At 45.1% G+C, this 20,912-nt stretch overlaps 2 protein-coding genes across 3 annotated transcripts in view; one reads left to right on the top strand and one right to left on the bottom strand.

Annotated features, from left to right (window-relative positions):
* The window catches only part of LOC119955092 (histamine H2 receptor), a 95,482-nt gene extending 82,904 nt beyond the window's left edge, over nt 1-12,578 (top strand). The window contains exon 4 of one of the 2 annotated variants that reach the window (XM_038780974.1): nt 12,515-12,578. In XM_038780974.1, the coding sequence (XP_038636902.1) occupies nt 12,515-12,556 (42 nt within the window). In that variant the 3' untranslated portion in view covers nt 12,557-12,578. Of the gene's footprint in view, nt 1-6,988; nt 7,354-12,514 lie in introns of those variants that run through there. The other variant, XM_038780982.1, reaches the window with a different exon arrangement.
* sec23a (Sec23 homolog A, coat complex II component) overlaps nt 1-20,912 on the bottom strand; it is a 151,234-nt gene that overhangs the window by 102,345 nt on the left and 27,977 nt on the right. The window contains exons 2-5 of the mRNA XM_038780953.1: nt 7,364-7,605; nt 6,332-6,389; nt 2,502-2,588; nt 231-467 (exon numbers count right to left, since the gene is read on the bottom strand). Coding sequence (XP_038636881.1) covers nt 231-467; nt 2,502-2,588; nt 6,332-6,389; nt 7,364-7,584 — 603 coding nt within the window. The 5' untranslated portion in view covers nt 7,585-7,605. The remainder of the gene's footprint in view (nt 1-230; nt 468-2,501; nt 2,589-6,331; nt 6,390-7,363; nt 7,606-20,912) is intronic.

Here is a 20,912-nt window from a genome sequence, read left to right on the forward strand (position 1 = left end):
TATGATTGATATAGACCCACCATTTGAGTCTCTATTCCTCCAGTTCCACAATTACCAATGAGGTATTGACAAATGTTCTGCCATTACTATGTTCTTCCAACAAACAATGTCTCTACTTTTAATTTTCAAATAAATCTTGAAGTTTAATTTCAAAAGTTAGTTTCAAACATATAATGAGGATTTAAAGTCACGAGCGCATAACATTTTTTCACACCAACACGAGTACTTACCTGTAGCTGCTTTGCTGTTAGGTCTTTTGTGCCTCTGAAGACATAACTCTTGGAAATACCCTCACAACCAAGCTCATGAACTTGCACCATTCTGCCAAATGTAATGAGACCAACCAAAGCTGTAGGCGGCAAAAGGCTCAAGGACATTTGCATGGATTCTTTCAAGGCCTGCAGATCTTCATCTTCCATGCAAGTATCCACAACATAAAGAAAGATTAAAGGCATTTGAGGGCCACGCTGTTGAAGAGAAAAAATAAGCTTTGCTCAATACAGATTTAAATGATCAATTGTGCATATTTTCTGAAAAACTTGAAGGTTCTAGGCACATTATGACGTAAATTTTAAGATTCCTGTTTACTAACAAACTTATTGGGTTAACTTTTGGCACTCAATGCACAGCAGAAAGTGGAATATAGCCCAACAATAAAATTAAAGATAAAAGTTATACCATCTGTTCCTTTGTTTTGAAAAATTAACAGCCAATCTAAGTAAATCAATTTCAACATTCTAATGATGTTCATGCATGCTCAAACTTTTGTTTCCAATTTGACATCATTAAAACTCAAAAATTGTAATCTTGCAAGTCCATGTAACCTACATCTGTGCCCTCAAACCCTTCAACTCTCCAAGAACTCTGTGTTCCAGCTTTAAAGTGAGATAGAAATTATCTTCTATTTTGCATTATTTGACATGCTATCAGTTATGTTAGTGCACAGCTATCAAATAATGCCAGGTCCACATTATTTTAAAAATCAGAATTCACAAACATGGGGACAAACAATTTATATAAATTTTATACACAGTTGTTTATGAAATAAATAAGGATTTTTTTTCTTCAGCACTGCCCCGAAAGGTACTTCCCAATGTTTGGGGATGTGGGGAAGAATTAGTTTTGTAAAGGTTTGAAATTCAAAATGACTGACCGACTTGAATTACACCAAGGTCACAGTGCAATTAATTCTGCAACTGGTTTTGCAATTTCTACTCATCAATTATCAAAACCCTGGAATTGTCTCAAAGAATCTGCATCACATTTTCTCCTTAAATTTACACTAATTCAATTTAACTTTCTCTGTAATTTCTTTGGCCAATATTTGATACCAGCATCTGAAACTCAGTCTCTTTCAATCTTTGTTTGTTTTTCTGTCTTTATTTCCTCAGCTTAGGTTTTCACATGATGTTGGTCCTTGCTGTAGTATTTTATGATAGCTCCTCATTCTGTATCTCCATACAACATTTTTCTTCCTCTATCTTGCAAGTTTTTATTTCTTATTGCTTATGTTTACCAGCCTCTCTCCTTTGGTTCTCTTCACATTGGCATCTATCAACAGCTGCTAATGGTAGTGATGTTTCTCCCGCGGCATTCACATTCCACTGTGTGGTCAATTCGAACAGCCTGCGCCGGGGGAACCCAGTGAGGTCCAGTGAAACAGAAGTGGGGAGATGTGCGAAAGATGTGAAATTTTAAATTGCAGGTGTCAAGAACACCCACCCTGAAACAATGGGATCCTCTTTACACACAGTTGCTATTCCCCAGCCTCCGGGTGGGGAAGAAGCGGGGAACAGCAGCCAGGGTCAGAAAGGCCCAGCAAGTTTAAAAAAAGGTTTCCTTGTGGTCAAGACAAAAAACAGGTATTTGCCCCACCCTTGACATTCCTCACCCCATTTCTCTTCCCTGTACCCCAACACCCACCACCTCCCCATGACCCGGGTTCCCCTTGGGATCAGTTGCTATGGACCAAGGGCCATTCACTGGATTTTAATGGCGGATCAGCACCTCCCCGGCCCTTTTTCATCAGGAAGTTATCAAGTTTCACGCTAATTAAGTTTCGCCATTATAATTGGTTGGGACTGCTTGCTCCTGGACTATCCAGCCATTCAACACTGCTGTCTAGAAGACAAAATGAAGTCTCATAGCTCCGAGGTGTAAAGTTATTCAGCAAATTGATCTGAACAGGGTTAACACACACCACTAGTATTACACTGGTATTGTAAAGTTTAATTGCATTGAAAGAGATAAGACATTTTAAATAGTTCTAGTTAAGCAATTGCAAAATAACAGACATATTGCATAATCTCTGAAGGTGGGGCAAATAAAAATGAAACTAGTAATTAAATGTATCAAATCACATAAAGAAGTTGAGGCACAGCACCACAAGTTAACTTAACAGTTTTGGATTGGAGACATTAGCTTTCCTTCCAGTGATTTTTAATTCAGCAATTTTCCAACAGTACAATCACCGAGTATAAATTGTGATTTAACAGTCCTACCTGGACTACATATTCAATTGTGGAAAACTGCGGTAAAAGCTCTGCTGGTTGGTTCATCTCAGATATCCCAGAATAGGAAGGAGGAAACTGTGTTTTAAATAAAGAAATTGCATCAAAATAGGTATTTTTAAAATTACAGATAAAAACCATCTCTTCCATGCAAAACATCTCTTTCACTCACTTAGTGAGTTTTTGACCCAGTAAGATACACCAGTGTTCTTCAAAGTCGGTAGCACGACCGGCAGGTGGGTTACGGGCGGGTGTCGGGAGGGTCGCGGAGCCGTTGTCCGCGGCGCTCCCGATCGCGTAAATCCACGTGCAGCAGCCGGCTTTTCATAACGTCGGCTGCAAGCGGCCGCGAACATGGTTAAAAAAAAATTTGGCTGCATTGCGCATGTGCACACGGTGATCAGCGCACATGCGCATTTAATCGGGCATGCATGCGCAGTGCAGCCGCTATTTTTTTTTTTAAACGGTTGCAGCTTTTTGTTTTACAAGTTCTGTAGTGGTTTTATTCATTTAATTTTTATTTTTTCATTTATTTTGTTCATTTTATTCTTTTTACAAGTTCGGGGGGGTTTTATTTGATAAAATTTTACAGGAACAAAATTCAGAACTTTGGACAGATGGAGACTCCATACTTTCTGACACCAGAAGGCTGCACCTTCATCCAACAGGTTCCATTGGAGGAGCGTGTACGAGGGCCAAAGGGACTCAAAACCATTTCCTCCATTTTTGTCAGTAGCAAACAAGGCAAGAGAAAATGGTGGGTTGCGCAGGTCGGCCGACGTGGGCCGCGCAGGTCGGCCGGCGTGGGCCGCGCAGGTCGGCCGGCGTGGGCCGCGCAGGTCGGCCGGCGTGGGCCGCGCAGGTCGGCCGGCGTGGGCCGCGCAGGTCGGCCGGCGTGGGTCGCGCAGGTCGGCCGGCGTGGGTCGCGAAGGTCGGCCGGCGTGGGTCGCGAAGGTCGGCCGGTTGGTAAAAATGGGTCCCCGGAAAAAAAGTTTGAAGAACACGGAGATACGCTGTATTCTGTACAACAAACTAGAGAAACGATAAGCGGATTAGGCATGGGTTCCACCTGAACTACGTTGATATGAGGGAGGAATAAACAGAGCAGGTGCAAGGACTTCAAACTGGCAAGAGGATAGTGATGGAAAAAAATTATATAAATAATAAACAAAAACAAACACAAGGGAAAGAGAGTAGAGTAACAGTTAAAAACTGCTTTAGGTACTAAGGGCAAAGAGAAAACTGAAGAATGTAATTATTCATAATAATAATAATCTTTTATTGTCACAAGTATGAATTTACTGTGAAAAGCCCCTGGTCACCATATTCGGGCGCCTGCTCGGATAAGCTGGTACAGGAATTCAACCCGTGCTGCTGGACTTGTTCTACATCACAAACCAGCTGAATAATCCAGTGAGCTAAACCAGCCCATTTAAACCAGGAAAGAAAAATTTAAACCATGTATGTGAAACATTAGAAGACAGGTTCGGGTGCATGGTGCTTTGACAGGTGAATGGAGTACAAAATACAATTTGAATGAATTGCGGAACATGGTTTATGCCCAACATACAATCCTCCAATGTTCTCTTGATTCCAGGACTGTTTCTTTAGGTTAGAAACTGCCCTCATGTCACACTTTTACTTTAGAAAGGTGGGAGTGGGAAACCAGGGAATTTAAAGTTAGCTTAACATCTGTTGTTGTTAAATTACTGGAGTCTATAATTAAGGTTTGGATCACTGAAAACCTTGAAACTTTTCAGCTGAACAGAAAATAGCCAACATGGATTTGTCAATGCTATTTGTGTCATCCCTGATGAACCGGATTGAATTTTATAAAAGTGTTAGATAGGGAATGCTGATGGATATCATTAAATGAACTTCCAGAAGGCACTGGTCCTTAGAAGAAAAGACTAGGTGGCATTGTGGCATGTGGGTGGCATCCCTGCCTCTGAGCCAGAAGCTCCGGGTTCAAGGACTTGATGACCACGGTTCATAACGCAGCCAAACCAGTTCAATATCAACTTGTAATTCCTTCCAACATATGCCAGTGGCAGGCAGTAAGAGAGGGAGATATTCCTGGTCAGCCATGTGATGGAAGAAATTGGAGCCTTTATCATCGCTATCCATAGCTCCAGGCTACAACCTGCGTGTACAATTGTACTTTGGCACAGCAACTCGGGTCTCCTTGGGGGACCAGTTTACTCAGCTGGTTGGATGGCCAGTGTGAATCAGATTGGTGCCAACAGTACAGGTTCAATCACCATTCTGGCTGGAGTGGGTTCGGGATCTGCATTCTTGTCCTGCCCATGGAGATCTTGTGCGGTGGGTTGGACCTGCCTTTGGGCAGAAAACATGAGAAGCAGAGGATACTGTTATCTGAAGCCGAATCTCATAGAATCAAAGGCAAATGATTAATCAGCTAAAGCAAGTGGCTTAGCAGCAGGAAACAAACAATAGGGATAATGGGCAAGATGTGACTGGAGGTGACTAGTGCCAGAGGGATCAGTGTTGAGACCTCAGCTATTGACAGCAGTCAATAATGATAAGAAAGAAAGTGAACTGTCCACATTTGCTAATGACACAAGATAAATTTCATTGTAAGTGGAAAATAATAAAGATATCAATAGATATCGAAATGAATGGACAAAACTCTGACAAATAGATTTAAATGTCGGAAAATGTGAGGTCATTCACTTTGAACCTAAATGTAGGAAAATGTGAGGTCATCCATTTTGAACCAAAAAAGGATAGAAGAAAGTAATTTTAAACGAAGAATGACATAAATGTCTAATTCCGGCTGTACAAAGCAGTGGCTAGATCACATCTGGGCTACTGCGACCATCAGTTCTCAGTGCCATACCTTTGGACGGATATGTTGGTCTTGGAGGGAGTGCAGTGTCAATGTACCAAAATCATGCCTGGACTCCCAAATTAAGAGGAGAGATGATACAAATTAGGGGTTGCATCCCCTGGAATTTAAATAGTTGAGGGGCGATTTGATCAAAGTTTTCAAGATATTAAGGGGAACTGATAGAGGGAAACTATTGCCATTGATTTGAAACTCTTAGAATAAATGGGGCACAAAAGAAATCAGAACCAGATCTGTCAGGAGTGAAATTAGGAAACACTCTTACACACAAAGGGGGATAGAAGCGATGCTGAATCCATTGTTATGCTTAAATTTGACCTGAAGGATACCTTTGATTAACCAAAATCTAAGGAATATGGGGTTTGGTCCAGATCAGTTATGAGCTGATTGAATAGCAATAGAACTAACTCAAGCACCAAACTCCTGTTCCTATGTTCCTACTCTCCAATAAAATGGTTGAATAACACATGGATCTAAAATCATATTTTTCCAGTAATTAGGACATTATCAAGGGTTAGATTCATATCATTAACACTTCCCATATGATATTTATCTCAGCACAAGTGATTAGCAATGTGGCTTCACAGCGCCAGGTTCCCAGGTTCAATTCCCTGCTGGGTCACTGTCTGTGCAGAGTCTGCACGTTCTTCCAGTGTCTGTGTGGGTTTCCTCCGGGTGCTCCGGTTTCCTCCCACAGTCCAAAGACATGCAGGTTAGGTGGATTGGACATGATAAATTGCCCTTAGTGACCAAAAAACGTTAGGAGGGGTTATTGGGTTACGGGGATAGGGTGGAAGTGAGAGCTTAAGTGCGTTGGTGCAGAATCGATGGGCCAAATGGCCTCCTTCTGCACTGTATGTTCTATGTTCTATGATATATTCATGTTATAATTTTTTTTTTTAACAGATAGTGTAGCAAACTATCATACTAACAACCATAAAGTACATCTTACCTGATTTCTCTGATAGCAGAAATTACAAGCCCACAGTTTTGCTTTGTAATCTACTTGGCTGAAAGCAAATACAAATCAGTTAGGAAAAAAAAAATCAGTAAAGCTTATTCAACCATAGCCTTACTCAATTTATAAATGGAGTCAGTTTTATCTAAAACTTTTTCACAAATCAGTAGCCATCGCTAATTTTCTCTCCTTAAGGCAATGACTCATACAGGGTATAGCTCTAATAGGATCACACCATAACTTGACCCGAATGCCAATTCTGCTGGTGTAAGCTAACACAGCATGTCAGAATACCAAATTGCCATCAAGGTCATCATGCAAAATCCACAGGTGCAAATTTCCAACTCGTGTGCGAAGTGGGAACACTTTCCACTTTACCACCTCCCTAGTAGGAGAACATTAGCTAAGATTAGGGGTCAAATATTGGACCTTTCTGGTTGTGTACGGCTCAGTGCCTCACCATATTATCCATTTATTCAACAAGTCATCATCAGTTCAACCTAACAGCCATTGTTGAGGTGCCAAGTTGTGTTAAAGCAAGCCTGAATTACTAGATTATAAACTTAAGTATATGAATTTATTAAAACATTGTGCTCAGAAGGTACATGCTCAAATTGTTAACTTGTCTTTTTTTAATTTTTATTCATTTAGGGGACGTGGGGGTCGCTGGCTATGCCTGCATTTATTGCCCATCCCCAATTGTCCTTGAGAAGTTGGCGATGAGCTGCCCTCTTGAACCACTACAGTCCTTTTGTTGTGGGAACATGGTGCTGTTAGGAAGGAAGCTCCAGGATTTGGATCCAGCGACAAAGTACAGCAATATGGTTTCAAGTCCGAAAGGCAGCATTTCCAGAATTTGCAATTTCTCCCTATTCAGCTTTACTTACTCAAATTGCAAGGATCTTGAAAGAAATGTTTAGAAATGAATTTCAATCCTTTTTACCAAAACAAAATTTGTGAAGTCTTTATTGACAGTTTATAACAAATACTTTGGTCAGTTCTTTTGCTCTTGTATTCCTGGCTTACCATAATGGATTCAAAACTGCGCGGCAGGTTGCTCGACTGCAAAGCACAGGTTCATATTGAATTGGTGGCAAGTCAGGTCGCTCTTTTAAAGGTGTAAACAAGGTACCCAAGGGAACAACCATTCGGGTTGCTTCCAAACGGCTTGACGGCCAAACATTCCAGCTTAACCGGACTCCATCCCGATCTTCATTCTGCTGAATGAACTCTATAAAAGTTGCCATTGTGACTGCACAATCGTAAATCTGAAAAAGAGAAATCCACTTTTAAAAAAGTGTCAAAATGAAGTTACCAGCACAGATATTCTGACTTCCAAAACAGCGTTTCCATGCTTGTCTGTTTTAATGTTAATGAAGGTACAAATTACAAAATGCAACATTTAAATAGTAGTTCTTAGCTTCTGTTGCATTTGAACTCATGTAATTTCAGATGTTAGAAATTTGAGCTGAGTAGCAAGAACTGAATCTTGAGCTATAAGAAAGTAATGGAAAATGATCTTGGTCAGAAGGATGTTCGATCTTGAAGAGCTGTTGGACAAGAGGTTTTCTTTCCCATAAAATACATACTTTTGCTGAGTAAAATTATTTGAAATCTTGGGAAGGTTTGGTGCTAGTGGGAGTTCAGGCTCACACTTTAATTTGACATGCGAATGCAAGAACCTTGATGACAAAAGTGAAATATGATATGCGGCTGGCTATGGCTCCTCTTGTGTATTCAAGAAGCAAATATTTACATTTAATTGGAAATTAACTGGCGGCACTGTGGAGCAGTGGTTCCTGCTGTTGCCTCACGGCACCAAGGACCCGGTTCAATCCTGGCCCCAGGTCGCTGTCTGTGTGGAGTTTGCACATTCTCCCCATGTCTGCGTGGATCTCACCCTCACGGTCTAAAGAGGTGCAGGGTAGGTGAACTGGCCACGCTAAATTGCCTTTTAGTTGGAAAAAAATTATTGGGTACACTAAATCTCGTCTACATCGTCGCATTGCAAACTGTTTGACTTCTAGCAGGTTCTCATTTTCCTGCTTATCACTGGCCTTGATTCGCTCAAGCGAGAGCACGACAAAGCCAGAGAATCACCCCCAGAGTGAGATAATACTAACAGAGCAAATCTGGTCCAATAAATCTGCATGGCTTGAATAACACTTCAATTTCACAGCTTGCTACAGTTTGCTCCACCAATAGTCACATAACAGGTTTTAAACTGGATTGGCCCAGGAATGGGAACCTGAGGGCAAATGCAGAGCAGGGTACGGGAGATAAGAAATGAGTGACTGGCTCAAAAACAGAAGGAGGACATGTTAAACAGTGTACAGCACAGGAATTTAGCAGTGTCAGAAGGCGGACATGTTAAAAACTGTACAGCACAGGAATTTGGCAGTGTCAAAAGGTGCATGTACATAAATGTAAGGATTATAGCAAATAAAATAAATGAGCTGATAGCACGGATAGAAACATGGTACAGTAGTATGATATCATCACTATAAACGAAACTTGGATTAAAGAATGGTGACAATGGCAGTTCATCATTCCTGATGAAGAGTTTTCAGGCAGGAAGAGGGGGGGATAGGAAATGCGGGTGTGTAGCATTATTGGTTAAATAATCAATTACAACTGTGAGGAGGGAAATTGCCCTGGTGTCCAAAAACAGTAGATGGAGTTACTGGATTAAGGGGATAGGATGGAGGTGTGGGCTTGGGTAGGGTGATCTTTTCAAGGGCTGGTGCAGACTCGATGGACCGAATGGCCTCCTTCTGCACTGTAAATTCTATTATTCTATTAAGGGGCAATTTAGCGTGGCCAATCCAACTAAACAGCACATCTTAGGCTTGTGGGGGGGGGGGGGGGGGGGCACCTACGCAGACACGGGGTGAATGTACAAACTCCACACGGGCAGTGACACAGGGCCAGGATTCGAACACGGGTCCTCAGTGTTGTAGATCCAGTGCTAAGCACTGTGCTACATGCTGCCTGAATTTGCAAAAGTTGACTGAATACAGCTACGAGAACAGAAAAATGTCAGTGGGAGGCATTCAAGAGCGAGATTCTAAGGGAACAGTGTAGACATTATCCCAACAAAGAAAAAAGGAGGTTCTTCTAAATCTCATGCTCACTAGATTAACCACAAACATACAGCGCAAGAAAAAGTTTATGACAGGAACAAAAAATTTAATACTGTAGAAAGCCGAGGAGTATAGAAAGTCCAGGGGTGAAGTAAAAATGAGAATTAGAAAAGCAATAGAAAGGATACAAAAAAACTGACAGGTAAAATCCAGTACACTAAGAGCAAGAGAATAACTAAGGGACGGTGAGGCCATCTAAAATGGCCGCCTGCAAGGGGTAATGGGAATTGTGGTCAAGCTGGGACACAGACAGTGCACAGTGTATTGTGCAAAGGAAAAACCAGACCGAACTGAAACTTGCACCTGTTAAAGGTCAATCACCGATTTCCCCAGGATAATGGACTCAAATCAAGGAATAGCAACAGTAGCAGACTCCCCGGTGCCGCTCCCCCTTATTTGGAAAGGCATAAACACTTGGAACAATAACGACGAGGACCAGCCCAGCCATCAATGTACCCACCCCTAATTGGCCGGTATCGATCAGAGTGATTGAGACTCTACCGATCCATTGGACCCCAAGTTAACCCCGCCCAAAAGGGCACGAAAGAAAGAGAAGGATAAGGAGCCCTGCGCACTCGGGATCGGTCTCTTTTGGGTCCGGCCTGTGCCCACACTGACTGCAGCATAACGACCAGCCAAGGTCAAGACCCGCAATCGCTATGAGTGAGGGACGAGCCGCAGCAGAGACGAACCTGACTATTTCCAGCCGACACACGTGGGGACTCAGATAAAGGCCTTATCTACCCGCACAGAGCCGGTCATCCAGAAGTTTAAGTAAAGGTCATCTTAGTTGATAGGTGTAGTTTAATATATAGCCACGTGCATCATGGCACATAGAAATAAGTCTTGCGTTTTGTAATAAAGTCTTTGGAACTAACTTTCTGGTTGTGTGGTCATTTGGTCAATACAAGAAACACGCTCGCTGCTTGTGGTCTGACAATAAAAGTGGCAATATTTATTGGCGACTCTGACGGGACTCGATTAGAAGTGACTTTGTTACTCCGAGAGAGAACCTGGAACTTTGAATTAAATTGGGAAATAGGAAAACAGACCACAAGAGCAAGTTTTGTTTTGACCAAATAACCGAATTTCAGATGTGTGCACTAACCGCATGCGTAACTAACAGGGAAGGGTACGGTAAACTCGTCAGACTTGCATGCAAATCTAGAGGGATTGTGAACCGGAATATAGCCGTAAGCCGTATCGTTCGATCGACTCCTTATCCCGCCTGTTCCAAATTAAAAGTAGAGAAGAGATGGCAGCGCAATTAGGAGAAAGGATCATGAATCCGCAACCCGAGGTTACAGTAGTCAATATGTCAGAGCAGTGCCCCTATGGGAGGATGTGTTGAGGAAATATTTAAGTATAGTTTAGAAAGCCAATGACAATAGTGCGCAGCTTGGCACAATTGCGAGTCAGCGAGGATTCCTAGAGACACTCCGTGGTCAGTTAAGAGAGGAGGAAGAAAATAGGAGAAACAATGAGGAATTCTGGGAAATGTTAGCTGTTAAGGAAAGGGAAATCGCCGATGTTAAACGCGCCCACGAGTCCTGTGTAGTACACCTTAGCAGCTTTCAGCCCCAGTATCACAAGGCCTATCAAGACACACAACGTGCGGTCTTGGTAAGAGAGGAGACTGAACCAAAGGTCACTCAATTAACAAACAAATGTGCCGACTTACAGGCAACTTTAAGAGCGCTCCACCTGGCCACTAAGGAGCAAAAGCAAAGTACCGCTGATCACACCAAGTGCCAGCGAGAGATAGACAGACTTCAATCGTTACTTTCGGTTAGGAATGGATTCATGTGTACCTTCTCAACAGCAGGGAAAGAGGAGGAAGAGACGGCTGATTGGGCAGAGTGAAAAGAGAGCGCACGCACACATACGTAGATGGAACTGAAGGTCAAAAGCAACCACCACCCATACCAAAGAGAAAAGCACGCAACCCAGGCTGAACAGACAGCACCAACCCCCACACGTAGTGAAATTTCCCCGGCACCCATAAATCCAGTCACTACAGAAAGAAGGATAGGGAATCATATAGGTCCACCTATCACCTACACCACCCCGGTCACAATAACCCAGTTAAGGGACGTCTGCAATAAGATAACACAATTTGAACCCACTGCAGACCCACATAGCTTCTTTGAGGAGGTGCGCCAACAAATGGTTTAGATGAGAGGGAGGAAGTAAAATTAATAGTAATGAGCCTTTGCCAGTCAGTAAGATCAGCGTTATCTGAACTCCAAAATGTAGGAGGAACCCTAGATGAAATGAAGGACTCCATATTAGCTGCTATCGGGTATAACAAAGGGGACCCAGTGGAATTACTAAACAAATGTAGGCAAAAGAAAGGAGACCACTTGATGGCTTTTGCCGATCACCTCTGGATCCATTGCAAAGCAGTTTTTGGCAAATTAAACCTCGCTAACCTAAATGATGAAGAAACCACTAAATGGTCCCAAATACAAGTTTCACATGCAACAGAAGCAGGTAAAAAGGCTTGTACAAGCTATGACCCAGCAGATCACACACATAATGAGGCATGGGTACTTAGACGTCTCTCTAGGGCATGGGAACAGTCACTACAGGAGCAGATAGATCAGAACAGATTAGAAGGCACCATGCATCCAGTCACACCGAGTTATGAACCCGCATGGATAAATGAAGGTAGGAGAGAGGAACAGTACCCCGGAGCACAAGGTTCACCTCACGCACCACAAGGGTCATGTTTTACTGCGGACAAACAGGACACTTCGCCCGCGATTGCAGACAAAACCCCCCCACCCAATCACCGATACGAGACCACAGGAGCGACCTATAACCCCCCCGCCCAAAAAAGCAATAGGCCAGATCACGATTGCCAGCCACGTCAGCAAGAAGGCAACTCACGCCTTGACTATACAGTCTCCATTTTAAAATGGGGGATTACACATGGTGACAATCATAAAGGGTAATTGGAATTAAGAGAGAAAGACTAATAAATACAGATATTAACCAAAATAATAACACAATGCTATGCTTTATTCCCTAGGAATACACGATAAAAGACAAAGACAGACAACATACGGAATGAATCTAGGACTCCGACTCTTCACACTGATCATCGCTGAAATCCGAGCACAACAAAACTTGAACTTATTATGGTTCACCCCACCAAGTGCGGGGCAATGTGAGGATGGTATTTTATGGGGAAAACCCAACAGAAGCATCCTATTTGGGTGTAACAATCAAAGGGCAATGTACAAAAGGCCCAACAGGAACACATCTGCATGCTACATTAGCACAACTGGAAAAAGGGATTGGCGGGAACTGATGAATGAAGGGTGCCCCAAAATTGGGTGTTTAAAGAGAAGCTCAGGACAATTAACTCAAATCAAGGAATAGCAACAGTAGCAGACTCCCCGGCGCCGCTCCCCCTTATTTGGAAAGGCATACACACTTGGAACAATAACAACTAGAGCCAGTCCAGCCATCAACGTACCCACCCCTAATTGGCCGGGATCGATCAGTGATTGAGACTCTATCGATCCATTGGACCCCATGTTAACCCCGCCCAAAAGGGCACGAAAGAAAGAGAACGATAAGAAGCCCTGCACACTAGGGATCGATCTTTTGGGATCGCTCTGTGCCCATATCAACTGCAGCATAACGGCCAGCCAAGTTCAAGACCCGCGATCGCTACCTGAGAGAGAGACGAACCGCAGCCGAGACGAACCCATTTCCAGCCGACACACGTAGGGACTCAGTTAAAGGCCTTATCTACCTGCACAGAACCGGTCATCCAGAAGTTTAAGTAAAGGTCATCTTAGTTGATAGGCGTAGTTTAATACTGTAGCCACCTAAGATGGACACTGGGTTACAAAATGGAGAACTGCTAAGGCTGCAGGGAAAAACAGTCTTAGCAAGGACAAGCAGTTTGCAGAAGACTAATTAGCATTCTGCACGTACAGAAACCAGTTTGTGGCCAGGTGCAGAGTCTCAGCCAAAGGTTTAAATGGCAACAAGATCTACATAGTAATGAGGTGATCCAGATCCAGACCCCACACAATAGAAACATTTAAGTATGAATGGATACTTTTGAGTAGACGCCCAGACAGAACGGCACCACTGTATCCAACACAAAGAACCATAGGGACAGCCCACCCATCGAGAAACGACCCTCAGATTGGGGGGTTTGGAAGATATTGATTGGGAAAGGCCCAATTGATACATGGAAGGTAAAAGGCCCGCCCCGAAGGGGCACGGACTTCTAGGGACTATAAGAATAGACCCCGCACATGGTTCGATCTGTTGCTTCCAGACTCCGGCCCAGACTTGTTACATCGCATCCTGACTCCAGTTTCAGCACCGGCCGTTGAGCATCAGCCATTGAACTGTAAGTGCCAATACAACGATCGCTACGTGATCCAGACCTTGCTAGATCCTGACAACTTTAAGTACCTGAGAGTTGCAGACCAAGAACGGGACGAAGGCCTTGTCCCCTGACCTTGCCTGTTCCTGTCTAGATAAGTATTTTAGTTGTTTAGTATTAGAAGTAAGTTAGTCTCTTTAGCGTATGCATGTGTATTTATTATATTTGGCATAATAAATATCAATCGTTTGGACTTACTAATCGGTGTACAGATTTATTACTTTGAACCTGACCTCGATATACTTGGGAGGTGTCTAAATACGGCACCTGGCGACTCCTGAGCATAATTACATACACAGAGCCATAGTAGTGTTAAGCACACGGCCTTTAAACGGAGGCGTGTTAATACACTCCAGTAAAACGAGCAACATTTAGTGGCGACATCCTGACGGGACGCGGTTACAAGTGGCACCCCCACTTCGTAGAGGACCCAGAAATTTGAATTAGAAATCTGAGTAAAGAAAAAGGAAAAATCACAAGTAATCAAGGTGTTCAAACGAATAAACATAATTCGGAAGTGCGTTTTGTGCATGCGTACTAACAGGGTTGTAAGGAAAACCTGAGAGCTTTTGTTGCGATGAACTTTCGGGAGTTTTGTGAACGGAACATAGCGTAAGCCTTACTCGTCTTGTAAAACATAAATTTGGAACAGGGGGTGTTGAGGTGAAGAGAATGACAAAATGGCCATGCAGGCAATGGAACGCCTCATGAACCCAGAACGGTTTGTGGTCGCAGCGACCAGCAGTAGCAGAGTAGGTCAGTGTCCCGTGTGGGAGCTGGAACTCCGCAAGTATCTGCAAGGAAAGGGATGGCCCCTTTGGAAAGAGTTCTGTATGAATGAGGAGACAGGTCCCGGAAGTATAGGACATACTTGGTGGGAGAACCTCTCTCAAATTCATAAGAAAAACCTTAGTAAATCACGCAAGCCGATGGCAACCGTGTCCTGTTTGGCACAGTTGCGAGGCACTGAGGAGGTCGTTCAGACGCTCCGGGCAGAATTAGAAGAACAAAATAGGATGAGCAAAGTGGATGTCAGGGACATCGAGAAAGAGAATATGGAACTTAGAGGGAAGCTGGCAGAGAAGGGTAGCGAGGTAGATGATGCCAAGAGGGCACATCAGTCATGTCTAGCCCATCTCAGCAGTTCCCAGACCCAGTACGAAAAGGTCTATCAGGACATGCAACGTGCCGTCCTGATAAGAGAAGAATCAGAGAAGCAGGTAGAGGCATTGCAGAGGCAATGCTCTGACCTAAAGGCAGCTTTAAGAGCACTCCATGCTGCCACCACAGAACAAAGACAAAGTACAGTGGATCATGCGAAGTGTAGAAAGCAGATTGCGGAACTGCAATCTCTGCTTTCAGTGCAGAATGGGTTCCAAAGTACTTTTGGAACACGGCTAGATGAGGAGAATGCCCCAGACTGGCATGAATTAAGTGAGACAGCGCAGCGTTATGTTCAAGGAACATGTGCGCCAGCAGCGCAGCAGAAAAGAAAAGCACCCCAACCCCCCACAGATCAGATAGTTACCGCACCAATGAATCCAGTCACCACCCAAAGGAAAGCAACCACAGAAGGCGCACCCGATATCACCTACACCACCCCCTTAACTGTAACCCAACTCAGGGACGCGTGTGAGAAGATCACTCCGTTTCTCCCTACCGCAGACCCCCACCAATTTTTCGCGAAAGTAAAACAACAGGCAACCATGTACGGCCTGGACGAGAGAGAGCAGGTTAAGCTCACGGTTCTGAGCTTAGACCAATCTGTTGTAGCAGCCCTCCCCGACCCACAGAACGTTGGCGGAGGCACCCTAGAGGAAATGCACACCTCCATTTTAGATGCCATAGGGTATAACCGAGGTGACCCAGTTGAAGGACTTAACAAGTGCCGACAAAAGAAAACAGAGCACCCCACAGCATTTGCAGGAAGGCTGTGGATCCATTTTAACGCAGTATTCGGCGATTTAAATAGAGCACATTTGAACCGTGAAAACATGGTTAAATGGACGCGCACCATAATTTCCCATGCCACAGATGCAGGACAGAGTGCTTGCAACAGTTATGACCCCTCAGAAGAGGCCCACAATGAGAAATGGGTCCTGAAAAGATTGTCCCGCGCTTGGGAGCAATCAGTTCAGGGCAAAGGCAAAGTAAAGTCCCCAGAGGAAGCTCAGGCTGCAGCGGACATTCAGGCAGTGAGAGCACACCAAAGCCCCACATGGGTAAATGAAGGAAAGAACAGCCCTCCACAGAAGTCGCTTGAATGCTACAACTGTGGCCAGTTAGGACATTGGGCTAAGGAATGCAATGCACCCCAAAGATCACAGAGAGGCCAGCAGACAGGCACTCTGAATAGAAATAAAGCAAAGCCGATCCATAGTATAGGGATACAGTCAGGACAGACCAATGTGGACGGGACGGACTGACGGTGTTCGGGCTCCCCCACTTGGGTCTGTGACACTCTTTGGGATCAATCCGGAAGACCGGTAGTCACAGCTAAGGTTAGAGGGAAGCCCATAGAGTTACTTTGGGACACAGGAGGGTCCCGCACCACAATTAATTCCACCACCACGGCACAGGCAGACACGTGGCCGACCACCTCCACCATCACACCTAGCGGTTTCACAGGTCACTCGCAGCAGGGACACATTACAGCACCCGTAGCAATCCAGCTAGGGAACATTTCCACCAAACACCCAGTCGTTTTAGTAAATCTTCCCCGTTCAGCAGAACACATACTGGGAATAGATTTTATGAATGCCCATAGCCTGTCGTTCGACCCAGTTAACTAGTGTGTCTGGCGAATGGCAAGATCAGACAGAGCACCCGCTACTCTCACAGTAGGAGAGTACGCTAATCGGATTAGCGCAGTAGGCGACTATTCATTTGACCTGACTACACTAAACACGGACAGACAAGTGAGAGCAGTTTTAAACAAACACAGGACAGCATTTGCCAGTCACCGGCACGACTGCGGCAGAATGACTGGACAAGTTCACGTTACCGGACCTGACCCCCGACCACAGAAACAATACAGATTTCCCCTAGAAGCAGAGGGAGAAATAGAGAAAGTAATAGGTAGCTTATTGGAGCAAGGTGTACTTAGAACAGTAGCCTCGACCAATAATGCTCCTATTTGGCCAGTGAGAAAGCCCGACGGATCATGGCGTCTGACCATTGATTATCGGGAGCTCAACAAAGTAACCCCAGCAGTAGCCCCCATGGTAGCAACAAGTCCCGAGACCATGCTCAAACAGGGACTCAACTCCAAATTCTTCACGGTATTGGACATTAGCAATGGCTTCTGGTCAATCCCATTGGCAAAGGCGTGCCAGTACAAATTTGCCTTCACGTTCAAAACACAGCAGTATACGTGGACATGCCTCCCACAAGGATTCCACAATTCCCCCTCCATTTTCCACCGACAGCTGGCGAATGATTTAGAAAAGTTTTCCCGCCCCGAATGTCTGGTACAGTATGTGGACGACCTATTACTGCAGACAGATACAAAGGCAGAGCACATTACGCTTCTGGCCGAGCTCCTGGAACTTTTAACCTCAATCGGATGTAAAGTTAACCCCAGAAAGGCCCAGATATTGGAAAATAAAGTGATGTATTTGGGTACAGTCATCACGCACGGCAAACGCGAGATCGAATTCAAAAGGATTGATTCGATTGTCAAATTGCCCCTTCCCCAGAATGTTTCAGCCCTCCGGTCGTTCTTAGGACTGGTTGGTTATTGTCGGAACCATATCGATGGCTTCGCGACAAAGGCAGCCCCACTCTCAGACCTCCTTAAGAAAGGAGCCCCTTGGGAATGGCTTCCGCAGCATACAGAAGCTGTGGAAGATTTAAAGAAAGCCCTTAGCGCAGCACCCGCGCTACAAGTCCCAGACCAACTCTCCCCCTATGCAATAGAGGTAGCGAGCACAGATCTGACCCTCTCGGCCGTGTTACTTCAGGAACGGCACGAGCAGCTAAGACCAGTGGCTTATGCCTCCCGACTTTTAGACCCAGTAGAACAAGGATTCTCAGCCTGCGAGAGGCACCTCCTTGCAGTTTTCTGGGCAGTTCAATAGTTTTCCTACACCGGACTCAACCCCATCACTATTTTGACCGAGCACACCCCCACACAGTTACTCCTAGACGGTCGACTGAAGGACGGTTCAGTTAGCCAGATTAGGGCAGCTAGGTGGACACTACTTTTACAAGGACGCGGCATTACGGTTAAACGGACCCGGACACACACATTTTTAGCCGACAACCTCCAATATCCAGGACAGCCCATGAATGTGAAATTGTAGCACCCCTACACAACACAGGACCGTTCATAGCGAAGACACCACCCAGGAAGATAGGGAACCCAAGACAAAGCCCCCAACACACAGACACGTGTGGCCCACTGAGGATATACGTGGACGGTTCATCCACGGTTTTAGATGGTGAGCGTATCACTGGATGCGGCATCTATGTCGAGGACGCGCAGGGTCGCGCACTCGAAGAAATAGCACTAAAATTGCCAGGTCACTTAGGCGCGCAGGCAGCAGAGCTCGCGACCATAGCTTACATAGTGGACCACCCCGATTCTTTCCCCAGCCCGGCAGACATATATTCGGACAGTCTATATGTCTGCAACAGCTTAACAGATTTTCTACCCCTGTGGAGGACACGAGGTTTTGTCTCCGCAGACGGGAAACCCCTTCCATCAGCCCCTTTGCTCCGCCACATCCTAGACAAAGCGAAGGATAGGACCTTTGGCATTATAAAAGTTAGAAGCCACCATAGGTCATCCCCCCCTGGAAATGTAAAAGCCGACGCACTGGCTAAAGCAGGTTCCAGGCGAGGACACTTTTGGACACCCCCAGCTAGCGCACCAGCTAGCGCCCCTGTGAGTGCAGTTCAAGTCTCACTGACAGACATTAAGGATTTAGCAGAGGCACAGAAGCAGGATGAAGATCTCAGGGAGATTTTTAAAGGGAATTTTGTGCCCCAGTATGATAAGTTCCGACACGCTCTGACCACACATGAGGGTGTGATCATCAAGGACCAGCTTTATGTGGTCCCGCAGCAGGACAGAAACCAAATGATTGCCTTGTTCCATGACAGTCATGGACATCAAGGGATCGACCCGACCACGAGGCACCTCAGGCAACTCTGTTGGTGGCCTAACCTAAGGACCGATGTAACCCATTACATTGAGAATTGCCTTATTTGCGCCCAGAATAACCCGGAGAGGTATTCCAAGAAGGCACAGCTTCGGCATACTCGACCAGTTAATGGCCCCTGGACAAACCTCCAGATCGACTTTATAGGACCATTGCCCCCTTGTAGGAATGGCTATAAATACGTGCTGGTTGTAATTGATACCTTTACCAAATGGGTAGAGGCATTCCCCTCAAAAACGAATACAGCTAAGACAGCTGCAAAGATCCTGACCCACCACATCTTCACGAGATGGGGTTTACCTAGAAGTATAGATTCGGACCAGGGATCTCACTTCACAGGACGTGTCATGAAGAACGTCCTGACCATATTCGGCATTAAACAAAATTTTCACATTGCGTATCACCCACAGCCCAGCGGGATTGTAGAGTGCATGAATCGGACCCTAAAATCTACCCTTAGAAAAATGGTTCAAGAGAACAATTCTACATGGGATTCAGTACTCCCATTTGCACTAATGTTTATCCGAAACACGGTTTCAACATCAACAGGATCCACCCCACACACACTCATGACCGGACGCCCTATGAAAGGTACAGAATTCCTTTTAGGACTGGACATGACGAGCCCCGAAGTGACGGCCCTCACACACGAGAAAGCTGTTAAAGACTTAGTTGAGACTGTGAGGTCTGCACAGATCGCAGCCACAGTTCAACTAGGAAAACGCCGCAGACAAAGCACAGCCTGCTTTAATAAGAACGTACACCCCACAGAATTCCAAGTTGGGCAACAGGTAATGCTATCTGTGTATAACCCCAGCAGTTTTTTGGCACCAAAATTCTCAGGCCCATATTCAATTTCGGACAAAATTAGCCCCTCAGTTTACAGGATAAAATACCCCAATGGAAAGACTGCGTGGTTCCATATTAACCAACTGAAGGCATATGGAACACAGTCTAACCACGCACACCATGTCCTGCTAGACGCAGCAGAACACCTCGCCCCGCCCACTAGAGACACGTTTCCACCATCCCCCTCACAGACCAGTTCATCATCGGACTCGCCCACGACTCCACCCACTGACCACAACAGACCACGCCCTGAAACGCCCACAAGGTGCCACAGCAGAGACAGCGATACTGACACTGACTTTGAGGACAGCCACAGCACACAACCCTACTGCAGCGACTATGACCCCGACTCTAGTGACCCCATGGAAGTCACCTATATCAAATATCCAGACCCACCACCTGACCCCGACTACCCCGACAATGCCCATTTAAGTTTGGACCCAACACTTTGGCACAGGGACAATTCATACAGACTTGTCCGTAACGATGAAAGTGACCCCCGGTCACATAATTCCAAAATTGCATGCCTGATCCACACAAGGGTGTGGGATCCGGGAGAGCAGGACGACACGGTGTCTGAATCCCGATACGGCAACCCTTTTGTGACCCTGTTCACAGAGGCAGAGGAAAAGTGAGGTGTCCAGATGATGTAAGATAGGAACCGCTTGAGGGAAGCGATGTCCTTTCTGATGGAACCTGCACGTATGTTTTGTTTGCTAGTTTATGTTTGTTTGCTTGTTGATATGTTAAGGGTTTTGATTGCAGATCTTTTCAGCTGAAAAGATTGTGACCACCTTACACGCACACTAGTTTCTCCGCTGAAACCTTTGAGAACCTCAGTTGTATCCTCTGGTGAACCGACACGGTTCACGACTTGTTCCCTGTTTTTAGATGTTGGAGCATCTTGGCTCCTCCCTTGTTTTTTAGGTGCCCCTCTATTCGGTGAATAGAGGCTGCAAACCCACGGTTAACACATTCTTGCCCATTCATTCCAGGTTACTCAG

The sequence above is a fragment of the Scyliorhinus canicula genome, chromosome 2, assembly GCF_902713615.1.
Source record: "Scyliorhinus canicula chromosome 2, sScyCan1.1, whole genome shotgun sequence".
NCBI lineage: Eukaryota > Metazoa > Chordata > Chondrichthyes > Carcharhiniformes > Scyliorhinidae > Scyliorhinus > Scyliorhinus canicula.